A 20347-nucleotide genomic window follows, 5' to 3' on the forward strand; every position below is an offset into this window, starting at 1 on the left:
GTTTTTTATTTACATTAATTTTAAAACTTAATTTTATCCGTTTTAATTTTGTATTTTACATAATTTTGTACACCACCCTGAGCCGGCATTTCCAGGAGGGCGGTCTAAAAATCTAATCAATAAATAAAATTAAATACATTAAAAAAAATCATAGGGAGCAATTCTAATGATTCAGTGACATGGCAGCAAATTTCACTCCTTAGTTCTTCAGAGGGTGTCCTTGGGTGCTAATGGACACAGAAGGGACAGGAATTCACACCATCTGTCATGCAATCTATCCCTACCTGAGTTTTGTACAAAGCACATTTATTTATTGTGCAAAGCACATTTATGTATTGTTATTATGTTAATGTTATTGTTGTTATTCACCTTGTTGTTCTATAAATTATGTTACCTGTATCATTTTCTTGTTTCATGTAAACCACCCTGAGCCTTCGGGAAGAGCGGTATATAAATACTACTACTACTAATAGTAATAGTAGTAGCAGTAGCAATAGTAATAGTAATAATTTTCCAGTGCAAGATACACGTCTCATGCAAAACGGGCATGCATCAACAGAAGCAGTGTGGGTCAGTTAGGGTTGGGGGCTTTGGCACCCGAAGCAGCCGTTCACTGTGACACGGAGCATACAGCCACTTCAGGTGCCGAAGCACCCAACCCTAGTTGTAATGTCTGTGCCACATTTGGGGGAACATCCAGAATCTGTGGCTATAAATCCATTTTGTGGAGAAACTGCATTTTCTAATTTGTGGGCCCAAAAGAGCTGGAAACATTTCTAACTAGAGCAAATAACTGCAGTCTGGAATACACGGTTTGCTTCATACTTACACATTTATTCACTTTAAAAAGGGTTAAGTGGTGATTTAATCTTTGGCGTTTATTCTTTCAGGAAAATAGTTCTAATGGGCTGGTCAAAAAGCTTCTGAAGTGCTCACAAAGCAGTATTTGTAGTAGGTGAAAGGAAACTTCACATATTAGTTGCTTAGAGATCTGGTGTCTTTCTGATAGATCTCAGAATTAACTTTTGATCTTCCCGCTCCACTTTCAGTCCTGTCTTCTCAAGGATGGAACTATCAACCAGTCCTTGCTGCTCCATCCGGGCAATAAGCTCTTGATTTCTTTCATTCTGCTCCGTGAGATTGTGGATGGCATACACGGCCCACTGGCTTATAACTGTTGAATTAAGTTAAGAAATGTCTTAATTTCAAGATGGATCATATAAGTGCCAGAAATGTAATACTGATAAATCCGCAGCCCAAATGGAAAAAATTTATTTATTCTCCACCACCGCCCCAAATGCCCAGGAAAAAAAAGGCAGGAACCTTAAAATAGAGCAATTAAGAATTTTAAAAAAAAGGGGGGGGAGAAGGAGATATACATAAAGAGAATCCAAAAACGTAACAGTAGTGGGAGATCTGCAAACAAGTTCCTATAAACTTCCCAAATGTCTAAAAACAAGACCATATGCAATAGCTGTCTATAAGCCATGCATTCAAATATCGATATTGTTCTAAGATTTTCATCAAGCTACTTATTTACAAGGGGTGGGGAAAAGGCATTAAGTTACAAAAGAAATGCACTTTCCTAGACAAAATATTAGTATCCAGATGATGTTTTCTCTCACAATTATCTAATTTAACTTTTTTTTTCTATTTCAATAACTGCTCAGGACATTATTCATCTTCTCTCGTGTTATCATTCCTGGCTGGTTCCTGCTTTTTATATATATACTAGGGCAGTGGTCCCCAACCCCCGAGTCCGGGAACCAGTACTGGTTCGTGGATCATTCTGTACCGGGCCGCTGCTCCTTGTCCTCCTCCCTGGCTGCTGCTTGGGGGCTTCCCTGCCCTCACCTTTGGTGTTCTCCGGCGGCTATGGCTGGGGCTCCCCCTCGGCATGGCACTGCGCAGCTGCTGCTGGCAGAGCCTCCCAACAGGCGGCAGAAAGTCAGGGGCACCGGCAGGAAAGCAAGTGGAGCAGAGGCTCAGGTGGCTATGACGTCCCTTGGCAAAAGACTACCCCCCCCCCCGGGCCACAGTAAAATTGTCAAGTGTTGACCGGTCCCTGGTGATAAAAAGGTTGGGGACCACTGTACTAGGGGACAAAGTCTGCTTTAAACGCGGGCTAAGAATTGGCAGCCCCTCACTGCCACCGCCCCTGCAGCCAGGAGGGCAGTGGGCGCAGCGGGGTTGGGGGAGAGTACATGGCTGGCTTCCCACCAGCTGCCAGAGAAGGCAGGAAGATCATGGGATCGTGACCCTGCATGGAGGCTGGGAGTGTGGGAAGAAGCATGAGACCTCATGGCAGAGGTTGCAGGTGCTCATGGCCCCGCACGAAGGCTGGGATACTGGAGAGGAACAGAATACCCCATGGTGCAGGCTGCTGGCACTCCTGGCACTGTGCAGGGGCTGGGAAGCTGGGGAGGAGCAAGAGAGCCAATGGCAGAAGCTGATGGCGTTCCTGGCCCCATGTGGAAGCTGGGGGTCAAGTGCAACACCCCAGGGCAGAGGCTCCCGGCACTCCTGGCCCCGCACAGAGGCAGGGATGTCAGGGAGGAGTGTGAGAGGTGATGGGGGAGAGCCTGTGATTGATGTTCAGTGGAGGAGGGACCTCTCCCAGTGAGGGCCAATCAGAGGCCCTGAGGTACTTCATGATGGTGCACCAGCTCCTCTGAGTTGCCTTCGGGGAGGAAGGGCCCTCCTCCCTGAAGGCCAATTAGAGATCTTGCACATTGTCAGAAGTACCCATCACATTTTATATAGAAAGATAGATATAGTTATGCTCTGAGACTGTATTTCTGTAGAACATTACATTATTTTAATAAAGACTAATCCCCACTAACTGTGTTGCTACAGTGTTCTTGCTTAGAAGAAAAGGACTTGAAACAGCCTGCCTCCGCTCAGTCCTCTTTCACGGTGGTCTCCCTACAAGCAAAGCTTAAGGCAAACGTTAGACCCAGAATTTAATAATTCCCATCATCAATAAATTACACTTCTCAGCGTTCCATAAAAAGATTCACTCAATGGTGGCAAACGAGGTGTTGTGATAGAAAAACATAATTACTCCCGCAACACCACCATAAGAGAGAGAGCCTTGCATTGTGACTCATGCCATACAACAGCAAAGGGCCTGCAGGGCACCAATTACTTGAAGCATGTAGCTTCACATCCAGAAGAAAAGCTATGCGAAGTTTGCTCATATTCCTCATATTTTTCTGCTAATTTAGAGTCTCATGTGGCATTTTTGCCTGGAAGGGAGTCTGGGTTGGGCAAGAATGCCAATCAAAACAATAAAGCCTGCGGAAAGCATGGAAGAGATTGGTCAATGTGCACTATGGTTACATGGCACCGTCACACTAAACAAAGAACACACAGTCACATGACCTGAATGCGGGATTTAGAAGCCTACTGGACTACCAACTCCTGCTGGTTCTGTTCCCCAAACCACTTTAGACCAAATGAACAGAGAAGGACCACAGAAGCCTGTGAATCTCAGGCCAAAGAGAGAAGGTAGACAAGAGAAAGGGTGGACTCAAAGCACACAGAGAGACCAAAGCTGCCCACATTCAGCCGCAGCTTGGATACCACAGCTCTATTTTGGCAACTTTAAGATCGGCTTTGAAGGAGGACACTGCAGATTTCGCAAGAAGTCTGTTTCGATATCATACTGCAGAGATAATGCAAAACCATTTTAAGGGTGTCTGTCAAATAAAGCGCCTAAAGCTTAATACAGGGGTAGTCAAACTGCGGCCCTCCAGATGTCCATGGACTACAATTCCCAGGAGCCCCCTGCCAGCGAACGCTAGACATCTGCAGGGCCGCAGTTTGACTACCCCTGGCTTGATATATCACTGGAAGACAAAATCACAAAACTCAGGCTCATTTACTTTGGCCATATCATGCGATCCAACGCAATGGAGAGGGCAATTATGCTAGGATTGGTCAGTGGTAAAAGGAAACCAGGCCAACAAAGAATGCAGAGGTTAGATAGGATGAAAATGGATGCTGGCCAGAGCATCATTCAACTAAAAAAAGCAATGCAAGATCAAAAAACATGGTGACAGTTGAGCCATAGGTTTGCCAAAAGTCAGACATGATTCAGTGTCTAACATCATCATCATCATCATCATCATCATCATCATCATCATCATCATCATCAGATTCACAGAGGTGATAGGAAGACACGGGCACTACCTAAGATGGGCATTGCAACATATTACTTTACTGGGGATTTGTTTTTAAATATGGAACCAGAAAGTACTGCCTCATGGTCATTAATGACCCTTATCGTGTTCATATAGAACATTAATATACACAGCAGTGCGACAAACATAACCAGCTAAGTCTACGTTTTAACTTCACAAAATTGATCCTCGACCATGCAGGGCTGGCAGTAGATTTTGGACTCAGTCCTCTTTTTTCATACAAGTCCCAAAGGGTTTGGGGAAGCTAACCTGGGTGTAAACTGCACAGAGCTTTTATTCCAATCCCAGTTCGATTCAGTCCCTGCCGTCTACACAGAATGCGATTTCCGTTTGGATTTTGGGTGATTTAAATTTTCCTTCTGCAGCAAGAAGGACTGATCTGGAGTGACCCTACCGTTATTGTGCAATATCTTAAGAGTTCTTTTAACCCTCAATATTTTTCAAATCCGGATTGGGAAAGCAAGCTCCATGGTAGAGAACCTCTGATAGGCCACACCTGGTCATGTGACAAGCTTGCCTTAAAGGAGAAGCCCCTAATTTCTCTCAACTTCTGTCGGTCCTGGATTTTTTCTCCCTTCTCTGCCTTTTTCGATCCTCCACCCCCCCTCCAAGAAAAGAAAGAGGCTCCCTGATTGGCTCCTCTCCCCCCCCCTTCAAGAGAAGAAAGAGGCTTGCCCCCCCCCACTGAACTACCCTAACAACATGCAGAACACTTTCCTGTTTCAATGAGGAGGGGGGGAAGAGGAAGACCCGAGTTCAAAGTGATCTGGATTCAACAGGATTGACAATGGAATAAACAAAGTAAGTGCAGACTCTGCCCTGGTCACCACTGCCATCCCCAGAGTAAAAGGAAGTCACTGGTTGCATGGATCCGCCCTCCGCTCAGCAGTGGGAGGGGCAGCACAGAATACAAAACCACTTTCAGGTTATCTGTAAAGTTAGGCATCCATTATAAATTGTCATTAAAAGACTGCCAAACATAAACATCTGCTAATCGCTGATACTGCAGAACGGAATAATGCAAGTATATAGCCAAAGCACGAGAGACGTCACTGAGAGTGTCACTTAATTGCTATTTGTCTCATAGCAGGCTGAGCACCGTGGAACCAGTAAGCATCTGGATGGCGCAGCTGTGCTCGCCGCTTCCTCCGTTCCTAACGCAACACTTCCAATTCAGATTCATGAATATGGATGACTCTCCTTCTTAACATGCTGAGTGAGCCCGAGACTTTGGGATGGCTGGAAGCGGATTTATGCAGACTTAAGTGTCACAGGAGATTAAAGTGAGTCCCCAGTTAATATTCACATTACCCTCTTGCTTGTCCCCAAAGACGGACAGAACACTGAACATATTCTGAAGTCCGTAATCCCACCAACACTTTAAGCGCGTTATTGTACGCTCAGCTTTGGAGAGAATGCTTTCTAATGTTTCCATAGTTACGGCAGATAAGAGCATGGACCCGTTTGTTGCCAAACTACAATTACACAGTCATCGCGGGAGCTCCGGTTTTGCATATTTGTTTTAAGAGTCTTTTCACCACCGCTATGCGATGACAACACATCGAGGTGCCTTTTGCTAATGCTATGTCAAGAGAGTGTTTTCTGTAAAACAAAATAATATAAATTGTACCTTCCCTACACAAACAGGAAAGTGTCCCACTCCCACCCCCTCCAAGTTCACTCCAATTATATATCATTGCGTTAAGCTAGAATTACACAAAATACAATATTCGCAGATCTCTGCTATACATGATGTCATTAAGGAGTACAGGCCATTGTTCTAGATGCGCTACAGTACTATGAAGATTTTTCTGGGCACGAAGAGCAAAGTACATAGAACGAAACGACACTAGCCTCGCATTCCCCTCACTCAAATGTGTGGGGCAGTGTGTGAGTGCTTAAACTTCTGCCTGCCTGATCTTGCTCTGAAAATGCTACCCCAGGCAGTTTCTAATCCATTGTTCCCCAGTTGAACTCTGAGACCAGCTAAACCCAGGAAAACTGTTGATGGAGGGAGATTTGCGGGGGGGGGGGGGGAGGATCAGGGAACTAAGAATGTACGAAGGTGGTTTTTTGGGGTATTGTTTGTTTTGCTTCTTTTAATTTTTGAAGCACAGACAGGAACATTATTTTCACACTGCCATTTCTTTGGGGAACACTCACCAGTATTGTTTGTGGTTTTCACAGCATTTATGCACAACAGATGCAAAAAGAGGCACCCATTTTCAGTAGCAACTTTTGTGTGCAATTGTGTTATCGTCACCAGGAAGGCCTGCAGTTCCCTTCTAGGCCTGGAGAAACCACCCAGAGAAATGTAAAGTTTTGGACTGAATCGGAGAAACATCGCAAACCTGGGGGTCATCCTTACAGTGTTCACAGGAAGGCTAAGCACTCTTTTCTCCCACCCATCAGTTCTCTTTTACAACTGCCCTCTTCCCATAAAAAATGGACAATGTACAAGCTTGGGAACATATGTATGGTCAGATGACATATGTTAAGATTTATTTATTCTCAAAACTCTGGACCAGAAGACCCTTTTGTTTGTCCATGTTTTAAAATGGCCAATTCTGTGAGAAGAAACGGCCACAGGTTGTTTTGAACTGGTAAATTTCTGATATTCAGGCTGGTGTTTTACTAGTTGAGCAATACAGCCTAGGTTGGAATCAGCATATAAATAGAATAGAAAGATTGTCCTGAGGGTTTTTTTTAAAGAAAAGAACAAAAAACAGCAATGCAGTGTCAGCTCTTGGGAGCATATTTCAATATACTCTCCCCCCCCCCCCATCCCACTATGTGATACACATATTGGGAGGAAAGGGGGGCGGTTCACATGAAAGGCTTATCTATAGTTCTGACATTAATGCTGAACCCTGATTCTCAGAAGACGTAAAGGGGGGGGCTTATATTTTAAAAAATCAAAATAAGCAGTACTGGAGCATAGACAAGCTGAAGGCAGGAAAACCTTCTACTAAGATGGCTACCTGGAAGTGAAAGTACCCCTTTCCTGAAACTGACCAATGAGCAGAGACCAACTCACAGCCCAAAAGAGGAAAGGAAAGGGAAGGCAGGAAGGTTGGCTGTTTTATTCATAATAGTATACAAGTAATCTGTGATTTGGAGAAGAAAAATAAGAAATGTGCAGAGTGCAGGAACAGGTTACGAACTGAAAGGATACCAGCTTCAATTCAGTGATAATCAGAATCAAACTGCGTATGCAGAAACGGCCTAATTAAAAAAAAAACCCTGCAGAAGTAATCAGGCTTCCCTTAGATTTACGAAACTAAAAGGAGAAAAAGTCCTCCATTTCCCTAAATCCTAGCATATAATGTTAGTTTAAAGCCAAAAATAGGGTACAGAATTCTTGCTGCATATTTTTAAGTGACATTTTTAATAGAAACCTATAATTTAACTATAAATCCTTTGGTTTTACAAAGGGAGAAGAAAAATCACACTCTTGGACAATGTGAAGCCAAATGTTCTGTGGTTATGATTCTTAGTTCTAAAAGCTGTTTTTATTTCAACCCTCCTCTCTTTCATATTCTAGAGAACTTTGTCCAAAAATTCTATACGTTTTTTTAAAAACACAGATATTTCAGCAACGACATCAAAGAGGGCATAGAATCAAATAAGTTAGAAAAGTCAAGGGAATTAACTCCTCAGCAGGGTGGAAGTACTAGGCCTTAAGGGTTACTTAAAAGTGGGAGTGTATTATCACTCACCTGGCCAAACCCTTGTTCCTGATCTTGAGACTGAGAAGGAAATAAGGGAAGTGACTAAATGCGGTTAATATAATTTATTTATTTAATTTATATTTCGACTTTTAGCCTGCCACTCCCGAAAAAATGGCTCGAGCTGGGTTACAAATAATTATTTCCTGATAAAACTCCAAAAGATCTCTAACAATCCCGACAACAATTTGCCCAGTGGTGAAAAACTCCTACCCCACTCTCCAGACAGTGGTACCTGCCTTGGGGGGGGGCGGATAAGGCCGATGACCTAGCTCCACCTGGGGGCCCCAAGATCTTCTCACCCTGGCCTCAACCAATACTATATTTAAGGACTTCCAACTATCCTGAATTCTGAGTAAACACGTGCTCAAGTCATGCTGCAGAAATTAGATTCCTAGACATCATAAATGACTGTGCACTGGAACACTTGCTCACAGAGCCAACCAGAGGAGTAATGAACGTGGACTTCATTCCGAGTGGGTCTCAAGACCTGGTGAGAGATATAGATGTTCTTACACCAGTTGGGAACTGTAACCACAATGCTATTAAGTTCAGCATTCAGGTCAATGGAAAGTTACCCCTAAAGTCCAAAACTGTAACATTTCAAAAGAGAGAAACTTAAAAAAATGTGAGGAATGGGAGAAAAAAGAAGCTGAAGGGGAAACACAAGAAGGAGGATGTTTGGAATCTATTCAAAACTGTGCTAACAGAAGCCCAAATACAACGTGTTGCCCAGGTTAGGAAAGGCACTGCCCAGACCAAAAGATGGACTTTGTAGTTAACAACGCAAGTCAAAGAAGCTATACCAAGTAAAGAGGCTTCTTTTAAAAAGTGGAAGGTCTGCCCCAATGGATTGAACAGGAGGGACCACAGGCTCTGGAAAAACAAATGCAAGTCAAGTAGAACCAGGAAATTACAGGCCAGTCAGCTTAATGTCTATCCCAGACAAATTAGGATAAATTGTAATCAAAGATAAAATTGCTAGACAAAGGGACAAAGTCTGTTGAGAGAAGATCTTTTGAAATTCTTTGAGAAAGTGAACAAGCATGTAGACGGTGGTGACCCAGTAAACATAAGAATCATAGAATCATAGAGTCGGAAGGGGCCATTCAGGCCATCTAGTCCAACCCCGTGCTCTACGCAGGATCAGCCCTAAGCATCCTAAAGCAATTATATACCTGAACTTTCCAAAGGCTTTTGACAAAGTACCTCATCAAAGACTCCCAAGAAAACTTAGCAGCCATGGGATAAGAGGATATCTAACAGTATAAAAATTGATTAAGTTGCAGGAAGCAAAGAGTAGGAATCACTGGACAGTTCTCACAATACAGAGAAGTAAGCAGTAGGGACTGGTATTGGAGTCAGTACTATTTAATTTATACAAGACTTTGCAGCTAGCCATGCTTCAATGGTATGTTCAAAATGTGGCATGTGCTTGCCCTGGAGACCAGGATTAAGTCATTTTCCCAGGAAAAGTGCAAGTCAAAAGTGTGCTATTTCAGATGCTACAATCAGCTTTGGTTTGCTGTGAAAGCAAAAAAACCTTCAGGGAAATAGCAAGGATGAAAGGAGAGAAGGGAGTATACAAACCTGAGCACCTCTTTCACCTAGCCCAGTGGCTCTCAACCTTCCTAATGCCACAACCCTTAATATAGTTCCTCGTATTGTGGTGACCCCCAACCATAAAATTATGCAAGTGTTCTTTCACAGAAATTAAACCGAAGCTGACCAATGGGATGAAGATCCATTGTTCCTGATTGTATATAAATAGGTTTTTTTCCAGGGTTTCTCAGTTCAGTTCTGCCTCTTGTCCCACCATGCCGATCTCACTCTTTTCCACCTGCAGGAGGAGCGGCAAAAGTGGCGGTGCCCCCCCCGGCCAAGCTGCTCCCCCTGCCGCGACCCCTGTGAAAGGGTCATTCGACCCCCCAAAAGGTCCCGACCCTCAAGTTGAGAACCACGGACCTAGAGGCAAACCATGGGTTACTGTTACGTCTGAACCAAGACAAGCATTTTAAAATATCAAAAGATGCCTATCAAATTAGACATGACTTAAAAGCCATTTCTGTGCTACAGCAACACTTGGAAGACACATTATAGTGAGTTGTGGAAATGCATGCTCGACTCACAGCCTTACACATATACACCTGCCACTGAACACGTGGAGAAGAATGCTAACAACAAAAGCAATTTGGGATCAGAGAACAGCAAAAAGAGTGGAATTCCCCCTTGCTTCTCCCGATGCCCCTGAAAATCGTCTTGGAGGACTGTTTGAATTCCCAGGTTTTTTTTTAATTTACAAAAAAAAAATTTGAAGTGGCTCTTTTTTGGGATGCTTACATATGTGCTGGTGGCCAGATCCTAAAAGGACAACGTTGTCCAGTCACTTGCCTGTGCTTTCTCCTCCCAAACATGCAACTAGGGTGGGAATTCATCCCAAAGACTGTTTGCCAAAAGTGCACAAACCACCTTACAATCAAAGAACACAATCACGCTGTAAAAGCCCAACTGCTGTCCCAGCTAGCCTTCAGTGGAACCGGCTCCTGGCTTCCCTCCTTCCCCATCTGCTGGCCTCTGACGGAGCCTCGGCAGGAGGGGCCAAGGGACAGCCTTGTGCTTCTCCGTCTGCAGAAAGGCTGGCCAGAATGCGTGACCTCCCCTTACAAATGCAGCCCTGCAGTCGTGGATTTTGACCTGCCAAGTGCTTAACTGCTTTCTGCCCCTGCCAGGAAAGAAAGGGATACCACCCCCCCCCCCCTTTTCAGCCAGCTTTGGGATGGAGTTCAGTAAACCAGGCTGTTTTTGCTGAAGCAGCAGCAAAGCCACTTTTTTTCAGGGCTCAATTCCACAGCATGTGTTCAGTTTATGAACTTCTCCCAGTCCTCTCAAGCCCCAACTGCTCTTGGAAGAAGAGCTGGATTTCATATCCCAATTTTCTCTACCCTAAGGTGTCTTGTAGTGGCTTACAATCACTTTCCCTTCCTCTTCCTGCAACAGGTACCTTGAGAAGTAGGTGGGGCTGAGGTTGTTTTGAGAGAACTGTGACTGGCTCAAAGTCACCCAAGCAGGCCTCATGCGGAGGAGGAGGAGGGATTCATACCCTGCTTTTCTCAACCTAAAGGAGTCACAAAGGGGCTTACAATCCCCTTCCCTTCTTCTCCTACTACAGGCACCTTGTGAGGCAGATGGGCCTGAAAGACCTTTGAGAAAACTGTGGCTGGCCAGCAGGCCTCGTGTGCAGGTGGGAATCAAACCCCGTTCTTGAAATTAGAGTACGCCACTCTTAACCATGACACCATGCTGGCTCTTAGCAGGCTGAGAAGTCCCTGGGATGGGAGAGGAGTGTTTCTTCCCCTCTCAGAATGCAGCGCTGGCAGGATCCCAGGCAATGGGAGAGCAACTGTCCTGGGGGATTACTCCTTCAAGGTTCCTCCTGCAAGGCACTAATGGGAGGGGGTGGGGAGAGAAAGTTCTTTTCTTCACTCCTCCATCACCACCGGCCACCCCAGCCAGCTAAGGACAGAATTCTTCCTCTGGCTTAAACAGATAAGAATTCTTAGGTTATATTGCATCCCCTGGAGAGAAGGCCTACTGCCAGACCCAAGAAGATTTCAGAGCTGCTGGTGGACAACATACATACATGTGCTTGAGTTTCCCAGACACAACTTTTGCAGAATTTAATTGTTAAAAATAAAACTTTAGGTTTCTACTGGGGGGGAACTGTAGGGCAGTGGTCCCCCAACCTTTTTTAGGCTGGGGACCGGCAGGGCAACTGCCCTGCCCGTGCATCGCGCATGCGCGGCTGCATCCACGCATCGTGCATGCGTGGCACTTTTGCACATGCGCGGCACTTTTGCATGTGCGCGCGTGCGCGAAAGTGCCGTGCATGCGCGATTTCGGCCGCGCATGCACGATGCGCGGCCCTGATTCCCTCTCCCCCCCTCCCGCAGTAAGAAGCCTGGCACCGGGCCACGGCCTGCAGGTTAGGGACCACTGCTGTAGGGTATCTATGAATGAATAAAGAGACAAAAGGGGGGAAAGAGTCTGATTTCTGTCACCACTACTTTTGCTACGGGAACAGCAAATTCACTACATCGCCATTCCACCATTCGTGTTTTTCTCTAGTGCAAGACTATGAAAGTATGAACATTATTTTCATCGTTGCCACCAACTGAACAAAAATAAAAAGCAGCCACATGCTGTGCACTTGGCCACTGGCTTCCCAGCTGGCTGAAGCGAAACCTCTTCCTACCCCTCTCCCTCCCCTGCTTCTGCTCTCCTCAGCAGTGCGGCCTGCTTTCGCAGTATGGGGCCTGTTCCAGGCTCCACTTTCCGGAGGCCATGCCTATCTGCTCCCCCACAACAAACTGCCATTGTTACAGACCACAGCGACTGGATTTCTCCTCGATTTTATCCTGAGGTTTCATGAACCACAATTATACTAACTACTGCCATGAGGTCAAGAGTATTTTGAATCTACCTCTGAGCCGATGGTCCGACTGAACGTAATGACAGAAAATTCTCTTCAAGTGCGGGAGTATGTAAAAATTAGCTCGTATTTATGCTTTCAATATTTTATCCAGAGGAAAGACTCTTGTGTGTGTGGATCCACAACAGCTATTGTAATAGGAGAGCCAAGAAGAAACCACAGGTTTTCCTTTCGCAAAAGCTGCCAACTTTGGCTCCTCGCAAGCCCATGGGGGGCACGTTATCCCAGAATGGCAGCAAGGGCTTCCCCCTTCAAACATAGACGGCGTTTCTGTTATTGGGGAGAGCTGCCAGATGGTGTTAACACAGCCCCGAAGATTTACTGCACAGGTCTTTCGATTCGTTTTAATCAGGCCAGGGTTCAACAGCACACCATCCTCCGAACCTTTTGCGACCGACTTAACGCAGAAACATGTGTGCAAGAACAGAACGCAGCTGAAGAATAAAGATTGTTCTGGCTGCCATCCTGAAACCGCTGATTCTGAAGTGGTTCCAGAGACTTCCATGTGGCTACACTACAGTTGCTTCTCTCTCCTGAGCACAAGTGAAACTGACAGAAAGTTGCTACTAAATTTAATATTTCGCCAGCACCGAATCGCAAATTGATTGGGATGAGATGGAGGCCTTAGCAGATAAGCTCTTTATTGATTTCTGAAGGCGAAGAGGATTCACTTTCTAAGGCTGTACCTTCCTTTGGTCCTGAGGCAATTTCTTGCAATCCTCGGCTCCCAGACTGGATGCATTACGTGAATTAGTTTTGTCTGGTAGAAAACAGCGTGGTTTAAGCTGCAGCCTCAATTACTGTTATCAATGAAAAATGAATAGAGGTATTTTTTGTGTACATTAGAATATCCAGGCTCACAAGGCAGGCACAGCCTCAGGCAATATGAATGTTGGGTTCCCCCGTAAGGAGAATATCCGAGGAACTTCAAGGATAGCTATAGCCATTTTTTTTGTCAAGGGGCATCTATAGTAATTCCTTTCATTTACATGGCTTCTCTTTATCATGGTTATCTACTGCCTCCCATTTCCCATGGGATTGATTGTCAGGCCTCGCCTTGTCCAAGCAACCCCTGAAAAATGACACAAATGCTAAGACAAAGGTTTCACGTGCTAGGTAAAGGTAAAGGTATCCCCTGTGCAAGCACCGAGTCATGTCTGACCCTTGGGGTGACGCCCTCCAGCGTTTTCATGGCAGACTCAATACGGGGTGGTTTGCCAGTGCCTTCCCCAGTCATTACTGTTTGCCCCCCAGCAAGCTGGGTACTCATTTTACCGACCTCGGAAGGATGGAAGACTGAGTCAACCTTGAGCCGGCTGCTGGGATCAAACTCCCAGCCTCATGGACATTGCTTCAGACGGCTGCCTTACCACTCTGCGCCACAAGAGGCTCACTTGCTAGTTACTACTTAACCTTTTCTAAAACTGTTACTAGTTACACTCACTTTTCCCCCCACCTTTACTTGCGTTGCAAATTTTCCCTCCCTCCATTTTCAGTGAAGTGCAGTCACTCTTCATATCTTATACTTCCAAAGGGTTTTCATCGGGTCAATGTTGCCCCCCCCCTCGTCATTTTTTTTAAATTTGGCCAATCTATTTTGGATATGATGTTTGTAAAACTGCCCTGAGCTGCTACATGCTTAAATAGCTTCAAAAGGGGATTAGATAAACATACCGAGCAGAGGTTCATCAGTGATTCTTAGCCACAAGGTATAGATAAAAACTATGTATGGAGCAGTGATGCTCTATAGTCTTCTTCCTTGGGGGGCAACAATAGAGGGGGCGGTTCTGGAGTTCTGGCCACTTGTTGGGTCTACTGATGGCACCAGGGTTCTGGCCATTGTGTGACACAGAGTGTTGGACCAGATGGGCCACTGGCCTAATCCAACATAGCTTCTCTTATGTTCCTATTCCCTATCACCCAAGGTTCCCAATGACCCTCCAATCTCTGCCAGGCCCTTGCTGCAGAGCTCAGACATTGTACAATGGTGGACTCTGAGGCAGGCTCCTCCCCATCTGCTGAGGGTGTGAAGACCAAGTTCTTGAAGGACTCTCTCACCTTGTGGTAGTTGGCCATTTGGATGCCTTAGCAAGCCCACCAGAGGGCAACGTATCTGCACAAAATTTAAGCCATGAGGCCACTACAGGCATAGCCTAGTCTATGACTTTGGGGGTCATGAAGAAAATGTATACGAATCTGCATATCTAGAGTTTCCTGTAGATATGTGGAACCCTGCATGACCTTTATGCCTAGAATTTTTTTATGCAATATGGCTTAAAAAAAATACAGATATGGATTATTTTTTCTGTGAGAAACTGGCGGGGGGGGGGAGGGAAATTACAGTTCCTCGCCATCACTGTCACTGCTCCCCACCTACTGCTGCCTCCAGATTACTGCCCCACCTCCTTTTCAAAACCTACTTACCTACTTTAAATTGTTAAGCTGGCCATGGCCTGGTAAAATCCCCTGCGGGACATAGGACATTTCCAGGCCTACGGTTGAGGCCAGAAACAATCCTGGAAATCTGGCTTCTCTGCCCAAAACATCAGTCTGCTCAGAACTCCAGCTAAACAATTATCCCTCAATGTTTACATTACCCCTTACATTAGAAAGAGAGGAGGCTGCTTAGAAGATATGTTTTACTCTAACTCTGAATTACGAATGTTGATATCTGTTGCTTATTTTGAACTATTATTTATATGTTGCTACTCACCCTAAGCCTTTGGGGAAGGGTGAGTTATAAATAAATAATTATGAATAAAACCTCTGTTTTATCTGATTTACTGCTTCTATATCCTGCCATTTTCCCCAAATGGAGACCCAACACGGCTTCCACTTTTCTCCATGCTGTCCTCTCAGTAACCCTTGTCGGTAGGTGGCAGTTGTTGTTGTTATTATTATTTATTACATTTATTATACCGTGAGTGTGTGACTGGCTCATGGCCACCCAGCTCCTGCAGCAGAGTCAGAGTTTTCCCCTAGATCTACCAGATCTTAGTCCTACACTCTGAACACTACAACACATTTCCTTTTCAATTCTTGCCAGTTCACCAAAGAGGGAAGATTAGCCAGAGCAACTGGGGGAAGGGGAGACTGGTGGGTTAAGCAAGCTTGCTTCCCCCCGCTTTGTCTGCTTCAAACTTCAGATCTTTTCATCCTCCTGAACTTGGATCCCTCTGGATTTTAGAATAAACAAGCTTTGTGAGAAAAAGTTTTTAAATTAACAACCTTCTTGCAGTGAGATATTTCCATTGGAATTTATCCACCAGTCACAGCTCCCGACAACAGAATCCTCTATTGTTCTTTCATCAGAAAATCATCAGATATATGAGCTGAAAATATTTTTTTCCACTGGTCAAACTCCATAAAGTATGCCAAGGTGATGAGCTGCTTCCTACCCTCCCTACCTGTTTATTTCAGCTGACCGCTCAGATGTGAGCTGAAGCCAATGCTCCAGTACTGGCTACGATGACCAAGTTTGGTTCGGCTCTGTTGCAAACCCTAATCCAAAGGGACAAGACTGAATCTCGGACATTTGGAATGCGAGAAAACAAGACAGAACAAAGCTCAGCTAGCCCCATTTATTTCAAGACACTCCAAGAACATGTAGATTCTTCACCTGATTTGCTACCCTTCAAAAGAAGCATCAGCAAAGGCCATTTTAGCATGAGATTATGAGATTTAATTATAGATTATAGATGTGCTAAAAACAAGAAATAGCATCTGAGTTCCTTTTGAAGTTTCTTTTTTTTTGGGGGGGGGGGAGGGTTTTGGCCTCCAATGTATTTGCATGGACACTATTCTGCATCTTGTAATTTTCCATTAAACAATTATATATTTAGGTAAAGCAAACTGTAATCCTCCCCATCCACCCTGAAGGTCACAGTTACTGTATTAACGTAGGTTTACTGGTGGTAAATAGTATATAAGAACACTGGAGCTGGTGGTCAATACTGGGATCTTTGACACATTCAAACTTTCAGTTCTGTTCCCGGTCTCTTTGAAATTGACAAATTAACCTCTCCAGAGATTTTGCCCTTGAGACAGAACAGCTCTGTGCCTTCCCCATGAAGTAGCATTTACATATATTGCCCACCGTTTATGCTAGAATACCTTCTTTACAAGATTCGAAGATCATTAAAAGGATACAAGGATTATTGTCATCAATACTGCAGTTATCCAGGATCAATGGGATGCCATCTAGCTCATAAACCTGTAAGAAAAGGGGGGGGGGAACATGTCATATAATATTTCCCTTTGTTAATAGGTAATAAAGATCCACCATCCTAATCCATATAAACAATCTACATCTATAACCATGGTTATCTGAAGACCAAGATGCAAAACCACAGCTGGAAGTGGGTTTGAATACTATAATTAAGTATAGCTATTTATACAGCTATACCAAGCAAACTTATTTGTTTTATTATATTTATATATCACCCATTCTTGTGGACGATTTATGCCGAAACTTTCATAATGTGGTACAGTATAACATTTTGATTTAAATACATGTTTTAAACAGTGAGAACAATTAAGAATGGTAAGAACTCATATCACAACATAGTATAGGACATCTTGATACTGCCGATCCAGTTTGACATTCAACAATGAATATTTGATTCAATTTTGCTGTACTGGGAGCTCATTCTAGTAGGGAGCCAGGACAGAGAAAGCCCTGGCTCTGGTCAAGGTCAAAAATCTTCCCTCTCCTATTGCTACCGTCTGTCTGTGACCCCAAAGAAACGAGATCAGTCACTTAAGGGCTTTTCTCCATATCCTGGCATCAGCAAGGCAGTAAGCTAGTAGTTCATGGCCTACTGTGTCAAACACTGTTGAGATGTCAAGTGGTATTAGCAGCAGCAACCTGCCTCAGTCCAGCTAAGAGCAGAGATTGTCCATCAGGGTGACCAGTGCTGTCTCAACCCCCAGCCAGGCCAGAAGCCTGATTGGACTGGGTCTAGGACCAAAGCTTTCTCCAGGAAAGCTGTCAGTTGGTTGGTGGCAGCTCTTTCCACCACCTTCCCTAGAAATGCTAAATGTGAGAGAGGGTGGTAGTTGGCAGGCTCCTGAGGATCTAGGGATGGATTCTTCAGCAGAGGCCAAACTACTGTCTCTTTCAGCCCCTCCAGAAATTTTCTGGTTGAGAGCAGAGGTTGATTATCTCCTAGAGGGGGTCCCCTATACTCACGTCCAATCTTTTGATTAGCCATGAGGGGCAGGGGTCTAGGGGGCAAGTGGTTGGCCTCATCGAAGTCAGTATCCTTTCCACTTCAATCAGCGAGAGTCATCTGAAACTGTCTAGAGTATCCTTCAAAGGTGGCCAAGGGGCCTCTAGTTCCTTTTTCGGTTTCCAAGGTTGGCGGAAGGACATGGAGAAATATTAAGACTTTATCTGCAAAACAGCTCGCAAATGCCTCACAGCTGATGTCCAATTTGTCTCCGATTTGGCACCTGATTTGGCACTCTGAATAATTGTGCTGGGCGTGAGCTCGCAGATGTGGAGGAAGCGGAGTAGAAGCTGCGTTTTACTGACTCCACCATGATCTCATAGGTTTTCATTATTCCCCTGTAGTTTGTTCTCAATACTTCATTGAGAGTTTTCCTCCAAACTTGCTCTGGCCATCTCAGTTCCCATTTCATCTTATGGAGCTCCTCGGTGTACCAAGGATCCTGGTATTGCCAGGGACGGAGAGGTTGTCAGGGGGCAATCTTATCAATGGCATCCAGTCATGGCAATTGATGACTAGCTCATTTAGAGATGTGCTGGGAGGCACTGGGTCCCACAGAGCATTCAGGAATCTGTTTGGAGCCAAAAGTCTCTTTGGGCAAGCCAAAATTTGCTTGGCACCCAACTGAGGAGGAAAGTCTCAGCCAGGCCTTTAGGGCGTAGTAGTCTGACCATGGAATGGGGTTAGCTGTTATCAACTCCACTTCTACAGAAACAAACCATGGTTATTTGACAACCAGGATGCAAAATGGTGGATGGAAGTGGGCTTGATCACTATGATTTGCATTAATCGTTTATTTATACATAGCTATTTATAGCTGTACCTAACTATTCCTTGCTTCTCCAGTCTTTCTGATTGCTACAAGACAAGGATTTCTCACTGGCATCTAGTAATGTGAAAGTGTGGAGGGGGGCACCATTTTTTCCTGTGGTGTTATTCAGTATCAGCATGTGGGGGAGACAGACATTTTGGGTAGCAATGACAAAAATGCATTTGAAAAATGTTCATTTTTGGAATGAATAAAATCCTTTGGACAAGCTGTTACACGCTGAAGACACAATCTGAAAATTATGACGAAAGCATGACAATAATTTCTGTGCTTGCTGTAGATGCAACAATGCTGTAATGTGCATGATTATGATACACCATAGAAGTCAATGTTGCCAATATTATCTATTTTTACTAGATATCCAAATATTTCTGCTGAGATTGTTTCGCTCAAAATGAAATTGTTTCTTTGGTTTACTGTAGAATTTGTGCTTTCTGCTTTTTGACGTTCATTCCTTAACTCAAGACGTCAAAAACATGGAAGCACAAAAAAAAAAAATGCAGGAATTAAATTCCATAAATAGGCCAAGCAGTGCAATTATATATGCTGAACTCTGATTGTTTTATGTTATTAACAGCAGTAAATAATTTTAGGTTCATAAGGAAGTATTCTTCAGATTTCCATTTCCCCCCAAGTATTACATATCCCCCTCCCTCCAGAAACCCACACATTCCACCTCAATGACCTCAAAAATTCTGGAAATTGCACATCTCTGTTGGTATCTCCAACCTAAATCACGACAAGCAGTGCTACGTACATAGTCTCAGCCTCCTGGTTTGAAAAGGCTTAAACTAGACTAACACAGGACTGGATTGAACTACTAATTGAGCATTTGACAGGATTCATGCAACAAACAACATTCAATACTAATGCACCTGGACTGAGTACTATATATATAGTTTTAATGGTCATCTCACATTCTGCTACATTGTATACTATATAAGGATGAAAGGAACAAGCTAATAATCCCCGCTCTGTCTCACTTTAAGCCCTTGGAAAGTTATTTGGAACGGGCAGAGGGGCATCTTGTGACATTTCTACTGAGAGACAGGATTAAGTCAATCTGGAGTGAGGTAGCAAAATACTGCTTTTGAATTTTTAGGGAAAGGAAAGTTTTAGCTAATCAAATTTGCCAGTTTTACCAGCATGCTGTATTAATTTATGTCATCAACGCTCATTTTGTGTTTGGTGATCAATTGTGTGTGTGTGTGTCAAAGACCAGCAAATATATACACGTATATACACACACACACACACACGTATATTTTTGCTGATTATTGATCGTATTAATAAACTAAACTAATTGTTCTAATGGTTCATTTCAATAATGCAATGCAGCCAGATGTGACAGTACAAGACTGACACAAGGACTCCTAGGTACACTCACTTTGTCTGCAAAACTCTTTAAAAATGTGTTTCTCAGCAGATATTGGTGCTGTCTGCCATATGCAGTAATTAAATGTATAGTGCCTTAACTAATGAAAACAGGAAACCAAGCAGACCCCTGTGTGGATTTAATCTTTTCTCTCTGCGTCACTTTCCTAAGCTCAACACCCGGTTCCCCCAGCTATTTGCCTTGCAGGGATAATGCAGATACCAAGAAGGCACCTGGCTATTTCCCCTTCTCTGAAGGTGGTAGATTGAGAGCATGAAAGTGACAGAGAGGGCAAGGGTTAACCACCGCCGGGTACTAAAGGGTGAATCTCCCATCACCTACCTATTTATGGCAAGTGAAGAAAATACAATTGTTTAGTAAAATATCCAAGTTTAGCTATAGGTGAAGTCTGTGTATCCGCAGCACTGGAGATAATTTGTGCTTCCAGCTATAAGGAGTTCCACAGGTTCCTGTGCTCTGCTATGGGCAA

The 20347-nt window shown here is 44.2% G+C and overlaps 1 protein-coding gene across 2 annotated transcripts in view; it reads right to left on the bottom strand.

Moving 5' to 3' along the window:
* Nucleotides 1–813: 813 nt before the first annotated feature.
* Nucleotides 814–20347, bottom strand: part of ATXN10 (ataxin 10) — a 76148-nt gene continuing 56614 nt past the window's right edge. Inside the window, exons 10-11 of one of the 2 annotated variants that reach the window (XM_077309773.1) lie at nucleotides 16536–16635; nucleotides 814–1174 (exon numbers count right to left, since the gene is read on the bottom strand). In XM_077309773.1, coding sequence (XP_077165888.1) covers nucleotides 984–1174; nucleotides 16536–16635 — 291 coding nt within the window. In that variant the 3' untranslated portion in view covers nucleotides 814–983. The remainder of the gene's footprint in view (nucleotides 1175–16535; nucleotides 16636–20347) is intronic. The other variant, XM_077309774.1, reaches the window with a different exon arrangement.

The sequence above is a fragment of the Paroedura picta genome, chromosome 14 (assembly GCF_049243985.1).
Source record: "Paroedura picta isolate Pp20150507F chromosome 14, Ppicta_v3.0, whole genome shotgun sequence".
Taxonomy (NCBI): domain Eukaryota; kingdom Metazoa; phylum Chordata; class Lepidosauria; order Squamata; family Gekkonidae; genus Paroedura; species Paroedura picta.